The sequence below is a fragment of the Thermobia domestica genome, chromosome 6 (assembly GCF_964235325.1).
Source record: "Thermobia domestica chromosome 6, izTheDome1.hap1.1, whole genome shotgun sequence".
Lineage (NCBI taxonomy): Eukaryota > Metazoa > Arthropoda > Insecta > Zygentoma > Lepismatidae > Thermobia > Thermobia domestica.
Window position 1 is genome coordinate 197,145,721 of NC_137459.1, and position 21,454 is coordinate 197,167,174.

General features: G+C 37.1%; 1 protein-coding gene across 1 annotated transcript in view; it reads right to left on the bottom strand.

Annotated features, from left to right (window-relative positions):
• The window catches only part of ras (Inosine-5'-monophosphate dehydrogenase ras), a 67,292-nt gene extending 47,877 nt beyond the window's left edge, over nucleotides 1–19,415 (bottom strand). The window contains exon 1 of the mRNA XM_081760863.1: nucleotides 19,093–19,415. Within this exon, the coding sequence (XP_081616989.1) occupies nucleotides 19,093–19,190 (98 nt within the window). The 5' untranslated portion in view covers nucleotides 19,191–19,415. The remainder of the gene's footprint in view (nucleotides 1–19,092) is intronic.
• Between the last annotated feature and the right edge of the window lie 2,039 nt (nucleotides 19,416–21,454).

A 21,454-nucleotide genomic window follows, 5' to 3' on the forward strand; every position in this document is an offset into this window, starting at 1 on the left:
CCGATTTCGCCTCTGAAGACAATATGACATTAGCGCTTTTAGTTTCGAAAGACAGATTAGACACCAAGACAATAGAAAGAGAGAACATAAAAGCTCTTTTTCAAAATTCATCTATATTTCATATGCAGCATATTTGTGTATGCTAGCTGAGTGAGTGAAACCATAGATGTTTCACTGAACTCAAAATACGCCACAAACAAAACTAAGTTAAAAAACAAACTGGAATGCAGTTCTGTAACATGTAATACGATCACTTTTCTTTCCGTTTATTGTTAACTGCAAGAAAGAATTCGACATCTTACATCTGAAGTGATTCATGCTGGATAATTGTGCTATACTTCCGTGCAGTATGCGTCATTCTTTTATTTGACCTTATGCCTAAGAACGTTGAGTAGAAATGGCTGCAAGAGGAAGTGCAGCTCATTTTTATTATCATGACTAAGTGTAACAGCAATAACAGTTCATGAGGAAAATATGCGTCGCGTGATTCTGAATGCTGCATAGCGTTCCTTTAAATTATAGATGAAAAAGTTAAAACTCCAGTAATTCAACATCATAAGCTTACAATTTGTTGGAAAGTGGGACGAGATTTCATGCTGGCATGATTCGGAACTCCAAAATACAAGATATATTCTGCTCACTCTGCAGTGGTTTCGTAGAACTTGCTAGATTTTGGCTTTGACACCCACACGGGATTGCCAACTCCATAAACCACCTACGATTACTCCTGTCTAAATCTGCTAATGCCTACAGCAGTGATTACCTCCTTTCTTTATATATATATATATATATATATATATATATATATATATATATATATAATAAAAACTGGATTGAGTACGCACCTTCTGTGCCGATATTCATTGCCATGTCTCTGATCACCAAAAATGTGTATTATTAAGTGTAAAATGATTTTAATAGTCTGCAAGACGAAAAGAACGTAGCGCAGCTTTGTGCTAATGTTTACTATTCTAGTCCATCATTTGGAATACGGAATTACAGACCTACACAAGGCGCTAATCAGTTCCGAAATTAAATATTGAAATCTCTCAGCGAAATTATTTAGAAGCAAGTAGCAGTGTCATGTGTGCACGTGAAAGAGTGGTTAGCATCGCGTGGTATTTCCTAAACACTGAAATTGGAATTTGTAGCAGACTTCTATCATTTCCAATTTTAGTATAGCGAATACATTGGAATATACTCTTTCATCGCAGAAAACACTTTCTCGGGATTTATTAGTTCTACTCTATATCGGCCAATATTAAAACCGGAAGTGATTGATTTCAGTCTCTTCCTGTTTGAACAGAAAATTCAGTGGTGGTTTCTATCTTTACAACATTAAATCGATTCCGGAAAAGCGCTTCTCGCTATCTATTAACCGTTTTTCATCTATGTTTATCAATATTGAAACCGGAAGTTGAAGTGGATTTTTACCACTTCCAGTCTTGGAAGAGTTAACCCTTTTAAATTCCGCCTTTTTTTTAAGGTAAATTATAGACTAAGTAAAGCGGCTACAGCATCATCCCTATTTACCGTAGGACCACAGTTCACACCTCTTTTTTCACAACAGAACAGCCTTTCAAATGGCATCATTTACATTCCCCTACCATGTCCCTGAGGCGAGAAATTTTGAGAGAAATCGGAAATTTTCTCTGCAAATACTTTATTTTTTAATTTTGAGCCCCTCTGGACCCCCCCTCCCTGTGTTAACGCAGAGACTTGAAAATCACCTGAAAAATACTGAGGGGTGTACTAAATGTGTGTACAAAATTTTAAGCTTCTGTCTTGAATAGCAAGGGCGTGAAAAATATTTATCAATAATCTCCACAATGCCCCAGATTACCGCAAAAGACCCTAATCTCAGGTAAAACAAAATTCCTGAGTCATTCCTTTTATGCTTGGATCATGGATTACCCATCATTCTCTTCAGAATAGAACTACCTGTCAAACTGTACCATTCACATATCTCCATCGTGTACCTGAGGCGGAAAAATTGAGAAGAAAGGGATTATGTTGGTTAAATTATCCCCTTTTAACACTTTTTGCCCCTATGGATCCCCCTCCCCTGTGTTAACGCAGAAATCTGAAAAAATCTGACATATACTACTTGGTAGGGTGAATGTTTGTGCAAAATTTCGATCTTCTAGGTGCAAAAGTAGACTGCCATAAAATAATAAAAGTAGTCCTAACTAAATATTTTTTCTTCAGGATTTCAGGTAAAAATTTCCTGAGACATCCTATTTACCCTAGAACATTGGTTCGCCCATCATTCTCTTTAGAACAGAACTACCTCTCAAACTGTCATTCACATGTCTCCATTATGTATCTGAGGCGGAAAAATCGCAAAGAAAAGGATTTTTTGTTGGTTAAAATATCCCTTTTTAAACTTCTTGCCTCTCTGGACCCCCCTGTGTTAAGCAGAGACCTGAGAAAATCTCAAACACCACTTGGTGAACTGAATGCTTGTGCAAAATTTCAGTCTTCTAGGTACAAAAGTGAGATCGCCAAAAAAATAATACACCCCACAATACTCAAGATGACCGTATAAAACAGGACCTCAGATAAAAACTTCTGGAGACATTCCTACTTATCCTAGGATTATGGTTCGTACATCGTTCTCTTCAGAATAGAACCGCCTTTCAAGCGGCACCATTCACATGTCTCCATGTATCAAAGGCGTGAAAATCGCGAAAAAATGGATTATTTGCTTAAAAAAAAAAAAGTCCATTCTTTAAACCTTTTTGTCCCTCTGGGTCCCTTCCCCCATGTGTTAACGCAGCGATCTGAAAAAAAAAATCATAAACATTACTTGGTGGAATGAATGTGCGTGCAAAATTTCAATCTTCTAGGTGAAAAGGCAGCCCCCCCCCCAAAAAAAAGCTAACAATTTTTTTTTAAAAGTTATGACGTCATCATCGGGGCATCATCTTCCATGTCTTGACGAAAAGGCGTGAAACCATAACGTGTCCTACAATGCTTCTAGACTTGGGGAAAAAAAAGAAAAAACTAAGTAATAAGCTCTATTGGTTCTTTTTTAATCGAATCACGAAGAAAATACTTTAGTACCTAAAAATAGATATCTTGTTTTTTTTCTTTCTTCAATATTTCCAACAACGACAACCCTTTCAACAATAAACAAGTTAATGCTATTTCTGAAAGTAAAGAGTTAGGCGTGCTATACACTTTAGGAAATTTCTTACGATTCTAGAGTCAAAATCTCAACGTGTATGGCATCAGATCGCACGTCATTTCCTGTGTTCTGAACGATCCTATGAGATTTCTCTTGTTTAGACCACGCTCTATTTCGGAAAGAAAATTCGAAAGACTTCGATTTAAGCGACATCAGGTGAGAGAAAGTGAAAACAAAACAAGTGAAAACACAACTGATGAGGTATCTTCTCATCGTGCAGGTTTACTTTAGGTGTACCATTCGAAATAATTGTTGAAAAACTATAATTTTTCACTGTTTCCTAAATGATTTGCGTTCACCGACAGAAAGTTATTCACATAGGACAGATAAAATCTCTCAAGGGGACCATCAAAAGCAATTGTTGATAAACTACAATTCTTTTACGATTTGCGTACAAATACGAGGTCCGGATATATAGTATAAAAACTATGGTGCAAAAAACGCAAACCAAGCTGTGCTAGGTGGCCTCTGGAAAGTACGAATGCTATCTAACCGAGTCAAGCAGGGCGAAGTCAGGGCCTGAGCGTCAGTCAGGGGTTGCGAGCGAAGGAAGCAGGCGCGTCAGTGAATGTAGTGAAAACGAGTGAGTTTCGGCAATGATACGAGTTTGAATAGCAATTGTCATGGTATCGTGGTAGTAGCGCTCCACTTGTAAACATAAACTATTGCTTCTCTAAACTGTACAGAAATAAACCGGCGGTGGAAAATAGTACCACCGGTCATCTTTCATATGCAATCACTTAGGTAAATGTTTCGCAGAAGTGGTCCAAAAGTAGGCAAAACATACAAAATTTACAGGAGAAATGGAAGATGCAAGTACTTAGACCTAACACAACCTAACCTAACTAAAACTAACTCTATGGCCCCGGAGGTTCAATGCCGCGTTCACAAAAGCTCTCCACTGACTTCTACCCTTAGCTAACTGCATCCAGTTTCTACTTTGTATTCCAATCTCTGCGAGATCCATCTTAATATTGTCCTCCCATCTGCGCCTAGGTCTTCCTAATGGTCGTTTTCCGATTGGTCTTCCTGTCAAGACTTTGAAAGCGTTTCTACTTTCTTCCATTCTAGCTACATGACCCGCCCACCTAAGCCTCCTAGACTTAACGACCCTAACAGTGTTGGGTAAACCATATAAATTATGTAGTTCCTCGTTATGAAGTTTCCGCCATTCCCCATTCCCGTTCCTATTGGGTCCGAATATTCGTCTCAGGATCTTGTTCTCAAACACTTTCAGTCTATGTTCTTCCCTTCGAGTAAGTGACCATGTTTCGCAGCCATACAAAACAACAGGCATGCTTACCATTTTGTATATTTTAAGCTTCAAATTTCTCGACAGGATTCGCGACAACAAGAGATTTTGAACCGAATAGTAACACGAATTCCCTGCTAACCTAACCTAATGAAATGAACTAAAACTAACCTAACATTAATAGAAGTAAGCGAAATTCTATCACATTTTGAAAATTGGCTGGAGTCATATACTAATATAATCTAACGTAACATAACCGTAACTAACCTGAAGCAGCCTAAACTAAACTAATGTAAATAGAAACTACCGAAATTGTAACATGTCTTAGAAAAATTAGCAGGACCCTTTCTGCTAAACATTGTCTCTCACCTATTTTAACCGTCGTCAAAACATTTATAATGATTTCAGACTAGTAACCCTACAATTGTAAGCATAAAATACAGCAGTATTACTTTACATTTAATTCTGTTGTTTGCAGAAATTTGATCCTTGTAACTACGTCTTTTCATGCAAAGTATTAAATTTTATTTGTAAATCTTCTAAAATGTGGTACACCAAAAGTATACCAGCACCCTTCTGACATTTATGTTTTTCTTTTTAGAGGTATCCAATTTAACAATATAACGCCTTGTATTAATATCAGTGGGATGTGCAGTATGGTTAGCATAGTAATTCTTCTATTTTGTACTTTTATTAAATAGAACTATTTCACAATGTTGATAAACGTCATTCGGTCATACAGGAAAACTCTTCACGTGTATGGCACAAAAAGGGTAGGATTTCCTACAAGATATGTCATAACATTTTTCCGAATATAAATCCTAAGATATTTCCTAGGATTGATCTCGTAGTGTATAACACGCCTTACGAGCAACGCAGAAAGCAAGCAGTATTTAGTAGTGAAACATAGCGTCCGTAAAGTTTGCTAAAGCTAAATTGAAAATAGTGATTCGTTCATAATCTAACGGTTCATTTCTGTCAGTAGCTTGCGCCCCCTTCACACTTCTCTTCCCAGCTTGGGAACCATTGGTATAGGCCAGTCATGATTATAGGTTTTTACTAGAACTCGACACGGATTAAGGATGATAAATTGTATCCTTAGGACGCTCAATCGATTGCAGGAGACTATTCCACGCTATTACCGGTTTTGCTCTTTAGTGCTCAACATGAAAACCGACAATGGTTGATTTCTACTACTTCCATTAACAAACTGGACCCTCCGTATCCTGGCCAAAATTGATGGCGATTCATCACGTACTTCTTGAGATGTTCAGAGTAAATATACAAGCAGCGGCGTCACATGTACAACATGTGAAAGTTAGTTTGTATAGCATTTTCTCAATATCGAAACCGGAAGTGATGTAGATTTACACAGCTTCTGGTTTTCGTAGAGATTACAATGGAGATGGAATATATTCTTATGACGCCTTAATTGATGCAGAAAATCGCTTCTCACTATATTACCGTTTTCACTCTAGAGCGATCAACGTGAAAACCAATGGTTGATTTCTATAACATCCTGTTTGACTCAAGGGCAAAGAGAACACTTCTCGAAATTTCTTATTGTTTTTGCTCTTTTATAGATCAGTACCGAAACCGGAAGTTCTAGTGGATGTCTGATCACTTCCTGTTTAATAGATTTAAGCATGAAAATGAAATCATTCTTGAGACGCTCAGTTGCTAGCATGCGTAGCTTTTTGCCATCTATTACAGTTTCCCCTCGCCGTTACAACCGGAAATGACTGTTTTCTACTACTATTAGTTGATGAATCTCCATCAGTGAATTAGATTTCTAACCTTAAATTCTCTATATCTTGGCCAAAATTGTTGGTTACCATTTGAAAGTTTTCGATATGTTTTTCCTCTCGGAACGATTTGACGGGTTAACTTTCTGGCGGCCCCAAAGTACAAGAACAAAACAACGTGCCTTGCGGGGCTCTAACCCACCTTCACTCGCTAACGCCCGCCCGGCAATACTATAACTTAAATAATAAACCTTGGTACAGAAAGGGGAACCAGTAATCTAGAACTTTGCACGTCCAATCCGAAGCCGCCATCTGTGGAAGTTTAGCCCGATTGACTCTCAAGGCTAATATTTAAAGCTATTCCTGAAAATAAAACTCCTTAAAAATTACTTGTGAAATGGCTTGTGTTGACATATTTCCCAATGTCGAACTCTAAAAACCTTCCAACCAATTCGGACGTCGTCGGTTCAGACTGTGAACTAGGTACGAATAAAGATTCTCCCAGGATTTACATCCAGAAAATGGATATATCCTGTAATAGTCTTTGGATTTACTGATACGTTTTAAACTACGGGTACTGTAAATTAAATTATTACAAATATCGCTAAATGAATATATCAATCTATTTAGCTTGCAACACCAAGTGAGTTGTGTCAATAACACTACCAGTACTAATAATTATGTTAAAGGATAAACCTTTGAGAGGATAGCGGATGTTGCGAAGTACGTGCTCCAAATCATCCCAGAATTGTATAATTTATTTTTGTAAGTCACACTAAAAGTACCAGTGTGACTCCGGGACTGACCGAGTCGCGAAGCAAACAACTCTAATGCACAGGCGTAATATGGCATGGTGTAATATCTAGGTAAGGTTCTAGTTCCCCCTACCCATTTAGCTGTAATAAAGAAAAACAACGTGCCCAGCGGGGCTCTAACCCGCCTTCATTCGCTAATGCTCGCTCGGTAATACTATGTGAATTAATTATTAAACTCTGCTACAGAAAAGAACCAACATGGCTACAAACCTACATGGAGGGGCGCCTGTGTTCTAGAACCTTCCCTAATATATCCTACTTGCACGTTCGTCGATTTCATTCCTAGACATGCATGATAGAAGTAAGATATTTAGTTCACAAATAATCAAAACACAATGTTCCAAATGCGAAAGGCAAAAACCTCTTAGCAACTTCAACGACGTACAGACTGCTTCCTACCAGTGCGATCACACAAAACTTAGATTATACACCATCTAGGCCTAAGCACTAAACAATCAAAATACATAAAACACAGATGGCTAAGTCGTAAAACCACCAGATTAAAGCCAACCAAAACATTCTCAATGGATGAGTGGGAGAAGTATTACGAATTGATTGATTGGCTGGTTTAAACAGCTGTTATTTTTTTTCTCCAAAAACCCAATTGGTTTAAACCAAAAAAACGAAAAATAATTGGAAAAGTAAGTGTTCGTAAAATCTCAATGAAAACACATTTGTGGTATCGCGTGTAACTCCCGCATATTGTTCGTATTATACACAGGCCTAAATTCCCCATTCATTACTCAAAGAGATTATACTACAAAAGCAACTTTTCTTTCTTTTTTTTTTTTTTTTTTTAAGTTTATGAATGTTTCTTTCGTAATCTTTTATAGTTTGTTATTATTGTTATGCAATTGCAATCAAAGAAAAATTTAAAAACTGTTTCGTTTTAATGATGTTTACTATTGATAAAATACACCGAAAGACCGTACCTTTTTTGGGGGGAGGGGGTCATACAAACCCCACGAGAGGTATCTACTGAAACCAAAAGTATCTTTGGTATCTATTTGATGTATAAATGGGTCAGAGCCCAAGTGGACTCAAATAATTCTTATCTTTATTTACTTTTCTTACTGATATGCAAATTAAGTAGTCGTATTCCTTTAACTAATAAAAGTCGTAGTGAATTAACTTCGACTTAATTAGTTCGTCTGTACTCTTTAGTATTGTCCATATGTAATTCTGTATAGTGGTTTCACTTGTGCAACTGTTTAGACAATTATTTTAAAAGTATGTAAAGATCAGTACAAAGTATCAGGAGTCCTTCGTGAGTCAGTCGGCAGACGTATCGCAATTGTGGTCAATTAGTCCCGGTTTAGAGTTCAAAAGGAGGACAATTTGTTTCTGATGTAAGTCGAGAAACGATTTGAACTCCGCTTTAAGCTTTTATGTGACCCCTTCCAGCATAACCCGGTTGTTGGATAATAACACCAAGGTGAAATAAACTTATTTCTGTCCATATGTGATATAAATACATAGAGCAAAATATTTAAACAAAAAAAAAAAAAACTTTTTTCAATAAAATAGATGGAACCAAGATAATAACGAGAAAAGTCTTTGAGAAACTGTCAAGACTGAATTTCACATAGAAACAATAAAACGCAAGAAAAAGAACAAAATAGCACGAGGAACTTGTCTGCATAATTTTCGAATCCTGCAGACAAGTTTCGAAAGTTGTACACGGCTTCACTAAGCCTAAATATACCTAAAACCAAGTACAACTTCAAGCAAGTGTAGAATACAAGACATCCAAAATACAATTACGGAGAGAGGACAACCCTATATGCTAACACAAATTGCAATAGCATTAATACGGGAAGGTTCTAGATTACTGGTCCCTCATGTAGGTTAGTAGCTGGGTTGGTTTCTCTCTGTACTAAAGTTTGTACATTTAATTTACATAATATTGCCGAGCGAGCGTTACCGAATGAAGGCGGGTTAAAGCCCCGCAGGATATGTTTTCTGTCTTCATTACTGCTTAATGGGAAGGGGGACCAGTAATCTAGAACCTTGCCCAAAGGTTACTGTGCCCACCCCCTTGTCCGAGCACTTCGCCTTTTCGCCACCAGATGCTCACTTTTTCATTTAGCAATCACTGCTGGCACATCTACTGGGAAGAACTGAAAGATCGTACCGCTCAGTTTGAATGTGTCCAGGATATCCACACTTGAAGTGGGCGGGGAGAGGAATCCAACCGTTTTTTTTTTTTTTTTTTCGTGCACCTGCAGTCAGTCAGAGTTTATTTATACAAGCCGTGTTGTTCAGCCGCAGGGCAAAACCTCAACCATTGATGAGTAACATAAATCTTTTCTTTTTGCAGGTAGGAATAGAGTTTTTGTACGAAAAACGGGAATTAGGTTGCAGAGAACGTCATTCGCATCGCGTTGACAAATTATCTTTCGTACGTTTATCACATGAAACTCTTTTCTTTTTTTGATTATTACCAGAATATGAGATAAAAAGAACCTAAATGGTTCTTTGTATACAGAAAACAGACAAACAATACTAATATTTTCTTACATATCAGTATTATATGATTTTTTTTCTGAAGTGTATGATGCATGAAAAATGGACAAAATGAATTTTGACTTTTCTATTTGTCCCTATCCTTCTGAGTAGAGAGAATGATGTGGCGCAACTAAAGGGCCTGCAGGGCCCGCAACATTGAGAGGCCCAGAACAGAAAGAGGCCCATTTCAGTTTCGAAGTTAAACTTTATAATGTTAAGATGTTAAAAATTATGTGATGTTCCAACTATATCTCATTTTTACCTATGAAGACGGTAACACCTGAGCGATTATTTAGTAAATTAAATGCCAACAAAACTTTTACTGACCAGCGAAAACATTATGACCACTCGCTACTTTTTGAACGAAATCATCGGGCTGAGATAAGAGCTACAAGGCATAACACAACCGCGCGCCAAACACGACAAGAATCTCACTCGATTAGTCAGTGTGATGCTTGTGCCTTGAATGGGGAAGGACGACGATATATCAGGGTGACTAAGTGGCTGGGAGCTTCGTTTCGGAAACAACGCGACTTGTCGAGTTTTCGCGATCTGCTGTGCTTATGTATTTCAAAGATGGGAAAAGAACAGTGAAACCAGCATCGAACCAAACAACAAAAAGTGGGACGACCACACCTCATTAAAAATGTCGGATGTCGTAGACTCTCGAAGTTGGTATAGCAGAATAGACCAAAACTATAACACAATATAATAATAATAATAATGTGCATTTTTTGCATATGAGTAAGTTGTGACTCACTAGATAGAACATAGAAAGTCAAAACTGTTCTCTGTAAATTTTACGTGACTCATGAATGTGGAAAGAGAGGGTCCGTTTAACATTTTTGCTGGGAGGCCCATTCATCCTTACTTACGCTACTGAGAGAATGTAAGGTAAAATAATAACACCAATATATATATATATATATATATATATATATATATATATATATATATATATATATATAATCCTGGCGCAACAGTCCCTTGTGATCTGAGCCTGCAGCGGGCTTATGTTAGTAGTAAGCACAACCACACCCAACGTCGCCGGCTGTCTAGATTGAAGTCCGCTATCTTTTAGTTTCCCAACTTTTATCTCGATATTTGGTCAACACAGAAATGTTTGAGTGCCACACCGGGAATTAATCCCTGGACGATGCACACCGTATCACTTTCGCTAATCATTTGGTAAAATTCAGGTTAGGGTGGTACTGAATTAATTTTTGAATATGCCATTTCTCATAAGGTAAAGTTCAAAAGTATTGTGATATAATTAAAAAGCTCATTATCAACCATGTATTCTTGCCTCTAATATCTCTAAAAGTTTTCGAGTTATGTGTCAAAAATGGTTGAAACACTTGAAGTTAGTTTAGTAACTTGAAGAAGATAGTGGACTTATACATACATAATTAGAATTGCTCCAATTTTTATTTTTATTCTTCTTTCTCGTAAAGAAATACAAAATCATAATTTCAACCATTTTGGTACATTTTTCATAATTTGAAGCGCAAACAGCCGGTTTCTTTCCTTACGTTTTGAACTTGGGATTTATATTCTCCTTGTCACTTATCGTGAAAGTCATATAATAACATGGGTCCCAAAGCTAGAATATCTTATGCAACAGAGGTAATGACAATTTTTGTCATTTCATCTCTCAAGATCTGTTAAATTTGACATTTATTGAATGATATCGGTTTTATAATACGAATAAATTTTTCGCAATAAGGTGCGTATAGTGGTCGTAAGAAATGACAAAAGCTACCACTGACCTTTATAGTTTGACTCATGGTATTCCCCTTAAATTTTGTAAAGGACAGTATCATTTTAATTATCTTAACCTAATTTACTAAAGCATCTCATTCGTACGCTAAAAGAAAGATTTCTATTTTTTATGTATAAGAATTCAGGGGATGCAAATTTATTCAAAATTCCTTTACAATTAAAGCCGCCTAAACAGATATTCCTTCAAGATTTCTGTATTTTGAAAACAATTCACGATTTCAGTTCTTTGTATTTACTTGTTTCCATGTTTATTTATATCAATGCTGTATGATCAGTTCCCAGAATTATTTTAGTTCCCCGGTAAATCCATTTATAACAAGCTCCAAATACTGCTACAATTTTAATGTGGTTTCAGGAGAATCTGCATATCTCATCCTTTTGTTACTCTCTATATATTAATCTACTACGTAAACAAACATCAGTGAAAGAAAGAGGCTGAGAGCTAACATGTGCTCCGTGAGGAACGTTGTCATACCTTGCACTGATATATCTAGAGAGTCTAGTGTTGCCACGAGACGAAACGAGACAAGACGAGACTTCTGGCTGTGTCGTCTCGTCTAGAAAAGATGTGTCCGTCTCGTCTCGTATCGAATGGTTCTGTCTCGTCTCGTGGCAACACCAGAAAGGCTTAGGCCCACAAAAGAGCTGTTAAACCAAGTGGTTAAAATTATAACTTTTAACCAAGTCTGGTTAACAGAGCACAACACACAACACGACTGCAATCTTCCAGCAACGACTGCTTAGTTTCGACTGAACCCGTAATTACTTCGATAGGAACATTTGTCAATACCGTCAGTACAGACGAAAGGCAAGATTTCCCCATTTATTCTGATATCCTTTTTTCAGAACCCCTGGCGCCACTTCAACAAATAAGGAGGCCTATGTAACTTTCCCATTTAAAAAATGGTTTATCTTCGAATAACATCATAAAAGGATAAAAAAAGATAAATTTTATTGTCAAATCAAAATTCTTTTTCAAACCTCAGTATCGAGAAAGGCTGACACGTTTCTGTCTTGGTTCGGAACGAGAAAGACCATGAAACAATAGTTAGTTACTGATAAAATTGCCACTTCTACGCATACTTGTACTTCTATTAAAGGATTTTTATACGTAGATATCTCCACCAGCCCCCGGAATAAAATCTTCTGAAACACTGATCTCAATGAACGCTTTACATTGTATTTGAATCTGGAGCACTATCACAAAATAATTAAACTTGAATTGATTGAAAAATGGAAGTGAAAGCTGTTTGTAAGAATCATTTTTAAAAAGTGCTTTAGGTATTCCCTGTTCTTTGTAGGGTTTGAAACGTTGAATCATTTGGATCATTTGAAATAATAAAAGATGGTATACATTTCGAAGGCAAATAATTTATTCCGAGTTAATAAATTTTTAAGCAAATTCAGAAACTGTGTTTGTATTTTTCGAGACACGAGACAAGACGTTTTACGAAACGTTTCGTATTGTATCGTGTCTCGCTTCAAAGAGTCCTGTCTCGTCTCGTTGCAACACTAAGAGATTCTTACGCATTATCTTTCCAAGAAAATGAGCTAGAAACTTGAAAAGCACATTCAGTCAATTGTTATCATAGAATATACTATGGGCATAGCCGCTGATGTGTAGAAGGTGACACAGGCGGAATTTGTTTTTGGCGAGTTGGAGCCGTGGGGCTCTATTATTTGGATTGGAAACATTGGTTCAAAAATATTTTACATTTAGCATACATACATATACACATATCATACGCACACACACACACATACGTACATGTGTGTTACATATACTTTAATTAATGTGTGGACCTAAGGACAAGGTCCGGTTCGCCCACCCAAAAACCGCATCTGGGAGGTGGATTGGAAGCGCACCCCTGAAACATCGAATTATGCTAATCGTAATCTTCTGAGATAGACTACCCCCCGAGGAATAAGTAAATAAATAAAAATAGTTTATTAATGTTTATATTCCGTATACGATTAATTTAAAAATTTTAGTGTCTCAACAATGAGAGCCATATAAGCGGCCCATACACGTAAACACATGCCTGAAGAAACAGCCCGACTTGTATGAAAAATGATAAAACCACAGGCAAGTTGATCGTGTATGGCCTCGTTCATTCATGTTGAAAGTTTTCAAAATCTTCTGAAAACATGTTTGATGTTTTTGCCGTTCTGCATGCATGTTTACCGTGTATGGGCTCGTTCATGCAAGGTGACTGTTTTATATTTAGGTCTGCCAATCACGACAGCGGAAGAAATCACGTGAGCCTCTCCTCCGTCGCATGCCAAGGTCGTGCAGTTGCAGAAAGAAAAAGCACGCGTTTCCTCGTCCTCCACATTTCTCCAACTACTTTCAGTATGTTGGACAGCACGTTGGTACGTGTGTGGGCAAAAAATTCTTTCAAGATGCATGATGAAAGAAACCTTTCATACATGTTGGTAATGCAAGTGCGTGCGTCTATGGCGCTCTAGGTGATCCTGCGTTCCTGGCGGAACTTCCCTAGTTGCGGACAAAATTTCATACTATAAACTCTTTTCGGCTCTCTCCCCCACGGTAGTTTTTTTTTTATCTATTATCTACTCCCTTGGAGTAACTGTTGCTCTGTATTTTCACGGGCTTGCAACCGTCAGAATGAATATCTTGGCTGCCTTCCCAGCTACCCAATCAGCATGCAATAGATACATGCAATAACAATCAAATCCCACACAAACTACTCTACCCATCAAATATTTTAACATGGAAAGTTCTTTTACGCAACGTATTTCGTTTGTTTAAAATGGAATAGACCTAAATACATCTTTTTTTTTTAATGTTCTTCTGGAGATTCGATAGCGAGACCGCTCAGATCAAACAATGAGAAAATTAGTGCTCTAACAATCTGGTAGAAATACAACATGCCATATGTACATTACTGTGATTACATTGATATTTATTCAATGATTATTTTGCTTACGAGTTTTCTTACTCTCCAGGGTACTCTTCAAGGATATACAATTACTCTTCACTTATGTCGCGAAAAAATATTCAGCTTGCAAATTTATTTCGAGAACTTCTCATTCCCTAATACATGTTTATACTCTCAATTTGTGCGTACAACCGACACACAGAATCTCAACAGAGTTCAAATGTGAGGTGTCTGCTGTGAAACACAGGTCAGTTATATGGGAGGGGCTTTTAGAGTGCAGCTCTAGGAACACTGTGGGCTTTTCGAGTGTAATTCTAGGAACGCTGTAGGGGGCCATCCCGCTCCACCTGAGACAAAAAAAAAAAAAAAAAAAAAAAAGAATGAAAAGAAATCTGGCGGCACACAACTAATTCACACTGGTTACAAAGCAGGCACAACAAAGTTCTGAATGAAATATGTTTATTTTTTTGCACTATTCCACTTTCCGAACAATAACATTTACCGATGACTTGTTAGCCCCTCCACCACAGCCACCATGAAAACAAATTCAATCGGAATTTGGCCAGCTCGTTTGATCACGAATAATTATCATTTGATCCCAACGCATAATGACGTATTACACACAATTTGACTAAGGCTTGTTAGCCCTTGATAATCGACATTTACCATTCCATAGACATTTCAATCGTAAATAGGTAAGCAAAGTTTCGTTAGTTTCTGGTAGAAAGTATGACAGATAAAGTTGATTGTTTATTTAACAATGGTGGCTTCTAACAATGAAACTAACAACAACAACTGAAATCGACAAGTACCATTTCATAGATAACTCAGTGGTAATCCGATGGGTGTGCCAAGTTTGGTCAGTTTCTGGTACAAAATATAGCAAAGTTGATTCTTTGTTTAACGATGGTGGCCTTCAACAATGAAACTAACAACAATATGTGGAATCAACACGTACTATTTCCTAGATATTTCAATCTTAAATGGGTGTGCAAAGTTTGGTTATTTTGTGGTAGAAAGTATGTAAGATAAAGTTGATTGTTATTTAACTTGTTTATTTAACAATGGTGATCTTCAACAATGAAACAAAAACAATATGTGAAATCGACACATACCATTCCATAGATATTTCAATCTTAAATGGGTATGCAGAGTCTGGCCAGTTTCTGCTAAAGATGGCTGATAAAGATGATTGTTTATTTAATAATGGTTTCCTCTAACAAGAAAACTAACAACAATATGTGAAATCGACACGTTCCATTCCATAGACATCTTAATCGCAAATGAGTGTGCCAAGTTTGGTTAGTTTGTGGCAGAAAGTATGGCAGGTAAAGTTGTTTGTTTATTTAACAATTTAGAAATCCATCGATTGTGTATTTAACAATGGTGGTCTTCAGCAACGAAACTAACAACAATACATGAAATCGACACGTAGCATTCCCTAGATATTTAAAACTTAAATTTGTGAGCAAAATTTGGTCAGTTTCTGGTAGAACGTATGGCAAAGTTGATTGTTTATTTAACAATGGTAGCCTATAACAATGAAACTAACAACAATTTCTGAAATCGGCAGGTACCATTCCCTAGATATCTCAGTTGTAAACCGATGAGTATGCCAAGTTTGGTCAGTTGGTGGTAGAAAGTGTGGCAGATAAAGTTGATTGTATATTTAACAATGGTGGAATTCAACATTGAAACTAACAACACTATGTGGAATCCACACGTACCATTCCCAAGATATCTCAATCTTAAATGGGTGTGCAAAGTTTCTTCACTTTCTGGTAGAAAGTACGGCAGATAAAGTTGATTGTTTACTTAACAACGGTGGCCTTCAATAATGAAACTAACAACAATATGTGAAATCGACACATAGCATTCCCTAGATATTTCAACTTTAAATGGGTGTGCAAAGTTTGGTCAGTTTGTGGTAGAACGTATGGTCGTTAAAGTTGATTGTTTATTTAACAATGGTGGCCTTCAACAATGAAACTGACAACAATATATGAAATCGACACATACCATTCCCTAGATATTTCAATCTTAAATGGGTGTGCAAAGTTTGGTCAGTTTCTGTTAAAAAGTGTGGCACATAAAGTTGATTTTTTATTTAACTATGGTGGCCTCTAACAATGAAACTAACAAAAATAAGTGAAATCGACACGTACCATTACATAGATATCTCAATCGTAAATGAGTGCGCCAAATTTGATTAATTTGTGGTAGAAAGAGTGTAAGATAAAGTTGATTGTTTATGTAACAATTTAGGAATCCAACGATTGTTTATTTAACAATGGTGGCCTTCAACAATGAAAGAACAACAATATGTGAAATCGACACATACCATTCCATAGATATCTCAATCGTAAATGAGTGTGGAAAGTTTGCTTAGTTTGTGGTAGAAAGAGTGTAAGATAAAGTTGATTGTTTATGTAACAATTTAGAAATCCAACGATTGTTTATTTAACAATGATGGCCTTCAACAATGAAAGAACAACAATATGTGAAATCGACACATACCATTCCATAGATATCTCAATTGTTCATGAGTGTGAAAAGTTTGCTTAGTTTGTGGTAGAAAGTATGACAGATAAAGTTAATCGTTTATTTAACAATAGATAAATCCAACGAATGTTTATTTAACAATGGTGATCTTCAACAATGAAACTAACAACAATATGAGAAAACGACACATATCTTTCCCTAGATATTTTAATCTTAAATGTGTGTGCAAGGTTTGGCCAGTTTCTGGTAGGAAGTATGGCAGATAAAGTTGATTGTTCATTTAACAATGGCGGCCTCTAACAATGAAAGTAACAACAATAGGTGAAATCGACACGTACCATTCCATTGATATCTCAATCGTAAATGAGTGTGCCAAGCTTGGTTAGTTTGTGATAGAAAGTATGGCAGATAAAGTTGATTGTTTATCTAACAATGGAGAAATCCAACGATTGTTTATTTAACAATGGTGGCCTCGAACAATGAAACTAACAACAATATGTGAAATCGACTGGTACCATTCAGTAGATATCTCTGTGCTAATCCGATGGGTGTGCCAAGTTTGGTCAGTTTGTGGTAGAAAGTGTGGCAGATAAAGTTGATTGTATATTTAACAATGATGGCCTCTAACAATGAAACTAACAACAATATGTGGAATTCACACGTACCATTCCCTAGATATTTCAATCTTAAATGGGTGTGCAAAGTTTGGTCAGTTTGTGGTAGAAAGTACGGCAGATAAAGTTGATTGTTTAGTTAACAATGGTGGCCTCTAACAATGAAACTAATAACAATATGTGAAATCGACACGTACCATTCCCTAGATTTTGTAACGTCCATTAACCAGATTATATCCGTTTTTGCTTAATTTTTGAACTGTTTATTTTATATTTGATTGTTTTAATTTTATTAGTTGTATATGTTAACATTGGTGACGGTGGCGCCATCTATCGTTTTAGACACAAACTGTTTGGACGTTCTGAATAACCTTAATACTCCACTTAGTATACTAATAACTAGTCTATAATTGTGAACTACAAAATCACGGAATTACTTTCGTACTCTTCATCGTCTTTCAAAATTGTACTTTTTTTTTTCTTTTTTTTTGAGAGTGTGTGGGGAGAGCAAGTTGTTACTAGTGCAATGCAACGATGCAACAAACCTTAAAAAGTAGCGAGACAAACACGGGGCGATCTTTGAAATTTGTACTTTTATGAAATGCGTGCAGTTCTGTAGACTTTTCAACAGAAAATAGTTTGTTAAGGGAAAAATGCAATTCTCGCTTGGCTTCTTAGCTGGTTCTACCTTGACCCACATGGGGAAGGGGTTAAATTCCAAAGTCGGGCGTCCGTTTCCAGCGAAATTTTTAAAATTTACAGGAAAGATATGGATATAATTTGATCGTTTGTGTGCTTGATAATATATAAGAGTCTCGAAAAACCTGTTTATTTGTTATATACAAGCGGTTATAAACATGGGACTATACGGCGAGCGGAGGGAACTACTTGGCGCAAGGTAACCGAACAGTTGCATTGTGGGAAAGAAACGAGCATTTATGTTATCAACATGGCGAATGTACAAGGGCAATGAACTACCAGTTTTAACATTTGTGAAGCAATACGTTGATAACGAGCAAAATCTTGTAAAAGTTTGTGAAGTGCACGGATTAATGAACCTAACAACAAATCGCAGAAAGTGTGGAAAGGAGATAACAGCGAAAAAATTTGACGAAAGCGGACGCCCAACTTCGGAATAAATGCCTGGGGAAGGTTCTAGAACACAGGTCCCTCGCCTAGGTTGGATCCTTTCTGTACCGAAGTTTAATATTTGATTCACACAGTATTGCCGAGCGAGCATTAACGAGTGAAGGCGGGTTGGAGCCGCAGGGCACGTTGTTTTCTCCCTTTATTACAGCTAAAGGAGAGGGGGACCTGTGTTGTAGAACCTTGCCACGAACATGTATTATCGATGTTTTCAAACATGTTTACCTGAGTGCAAGGGAAAATCGGTATCGTGAATTTACCCGAACAACAAACAAAGCGCCACGTAATCGTGTTTTATATAAAATAAGTAAAATAGGAGAGTTTGAAGAACTATTGTGGAGGTGGAATAAAATAAATGCTCTTTTTGTTTAACCACCCATTTGCTTACTTTCCCATTAATTACTCCATTCCATAAATTACATGCTTGAAGAACATGTTACCAATAAAATCTATAATATAGCGATCACGATATGCAAAAACTAACAATGGGTCCTGTGGAACACACACAATACCGGTACACAAATGCGTAGTTTGCCATTTACGTAGTAGAACACATTTATTCTTAAGAAAGGGGTTTTACACATAGAAATTAGATCTTAGAGTCTAGTGTCTACAGACACACATTAGAAACTTACTTGTATGTTAATCCATCACCATTTGAAAACAACTGAGCTCCAGTCAAACCATCTTCAGGCACATATCCTGTACCTCCACAAATCAAATAATCAGCCATACTAACAAAAAATGTTATTTTTAAGCAACACCTTTTCTATAAAACAACAACGTACTAAGTCTGGGCGCGTCTGCCACAGGTTTTCTTGCTTTTGACTCCACCGTGTACTGCACGTGTTCTACGTTTGAAGTTCGTCTCTGACAGAAGAAATTAACGCACTCCTTCACACGAAGAGTAACTAACTCAGGTTCAGCACGGCCAGGGAAACATTAGTTTCTGCGCGCCGATTCACTTATCCACACGTTAACAGAGTTGCCAAGGAGTACAAGCAAAATATCGCTACTGTAGATACCATCATCGGCAGTATTTGGAAACTCTAGTTGAAAATATTGTGCGAATTTGCATCATTTCTTATACAAACAATAATGATTTGTTTTTCGAAAATATGATTTTTTATACACATTAGTAAGTATTCCGTGGGCAACTGGAAACCTAAAATTGATTAAATTATCAGAGACCTCATTCCGTATCTCTCTACACAAATTTTCAACGGTAAATATGTGATAAGAAATTTGGGTGGTGAGTTTGTGAAACATGCAAATTTTCTGGTCTTAAAAGACAATTTGCCTAACGAGATACAATACATAAGACTGTTGCAAACTCAAAATTTGGGTCACTGACTCCAAATTTTAAAACAAGGATGTAATGTTTAATATCGTAAACTAGAACATAAATATTGCTTTACGTTGACGCAGACCATTACGGAATGAGGTTGCGATAGTATATTTAGTATAACTTATTCAACCAACGAGAAAGTGTCGTTATGTTGTATTAAGCACTTTATTCTTTTTAGATTGTAATTCTTATTTTCCTCCTAATTTGTCGTACGTTTACAAGGTTCTATAAAAAGTGATCGAGGAATTACATCTGTCCATGTACACAATATGTAAATACGATGTTATTTTGACTGAAACCAGTGCCGGACTGGCCAAGTTGAGGGCCCTTGGCGCGAGTTCTTAAAGGCCCCCACCCATATATATATATATATATATATATATATATGTGTGTGTGTGTGTGTGTGTGTGTGTGTGTAGCGTTACAGAGTAGAGGGGGCCTTTGCTAAGTATGAAGTTTTACTGGCTCACTGGCTCGTACTAATAAGAGCAAGAGGGCCCCATGGAAGATTTCTTTTGGAAAGATGAACTTAGGCTTCCGCAATGTTTTAGTAGGAAGACACAAGAAAGAATTTACGATCGCGTGAATTCGACCAAGGCCTACAGGTCCTGCGCCACGTGATCCGTGCGGGGCCCCTCAGGCTTCGGGCCCTTAGCGATCGCCAAGTTGTTAACGTGCCCAGTCCGACACTGACTGAAACTACAATCAAAATGAACAAAAATTTTAAATGTGGACTACTTTAAATATCGATTAACAGCAACTCTTTGTCAAATTGGTGGGGGCATTGTGGCTCATTAATACAGCTCTTACCTCTGGTGCGTGGGCTCCCTGGTTCGATCCATTCAAATAAGTTTTATGATGGACAACATCGTGTCCGTAGGTTTTCTCGGGTTACTTCTTGTGATTCCTTCCACATTCCCTTTCCCAGCTTCTTCAATTATCATTCACTTGCCTTAACCATCCGTCTCGCTTATGGGGCGTTTACACTTGGTCGATTTAGTCGCACGACTAAATCGATTTAGTCGCACGACTAAATCGACTCGCTGCATTTGTCACTAAATCGAAGCAACTAGGCCGAATCAGATCGATGGATGTGTTCAATTATTTCAACCACAGAAAATAGAACGTCTTTCAATTCAGTTGCCAGTCGATTAGTCGCCTTCGATCAACAAGCGATTAAGTTGAAATCCCGTTTACACGGTCGATTAAGTTGAAAGTGACGTCAATTCAACTGAATCGAACGCAAATCGACTAAGTGTAAACGCCCCATTAGAACAAAGGGCATAATTGTGGGACATTAAACTGAAAAATTCCATCTCATTTCCATCTATGTCAAACCGATAACACAGGACATGTGTTAATCGTAGCAACTGGGGTCTATTTCACCATTAAACTTTGCAACTTTTAACAGAAATCAGTGGGATATAAGTTAGATATAAATATTTTTCATTCTGGTTTGCTTTCTGAGGCTTAATGGGGTCACCTCTACTTAAACGAGGTGGGTCCACCCTGCATTTGCAGAGTAGCAGGTTGGGATAGTTCGCCCCTGATCGCCTTTTGAGGCATATTATGTTTTAAACGAAGTGGAAATGTTGCCTGGGAACTTTATGATCCAACACTATCTTCACAATTACACATGTGATGTAAAA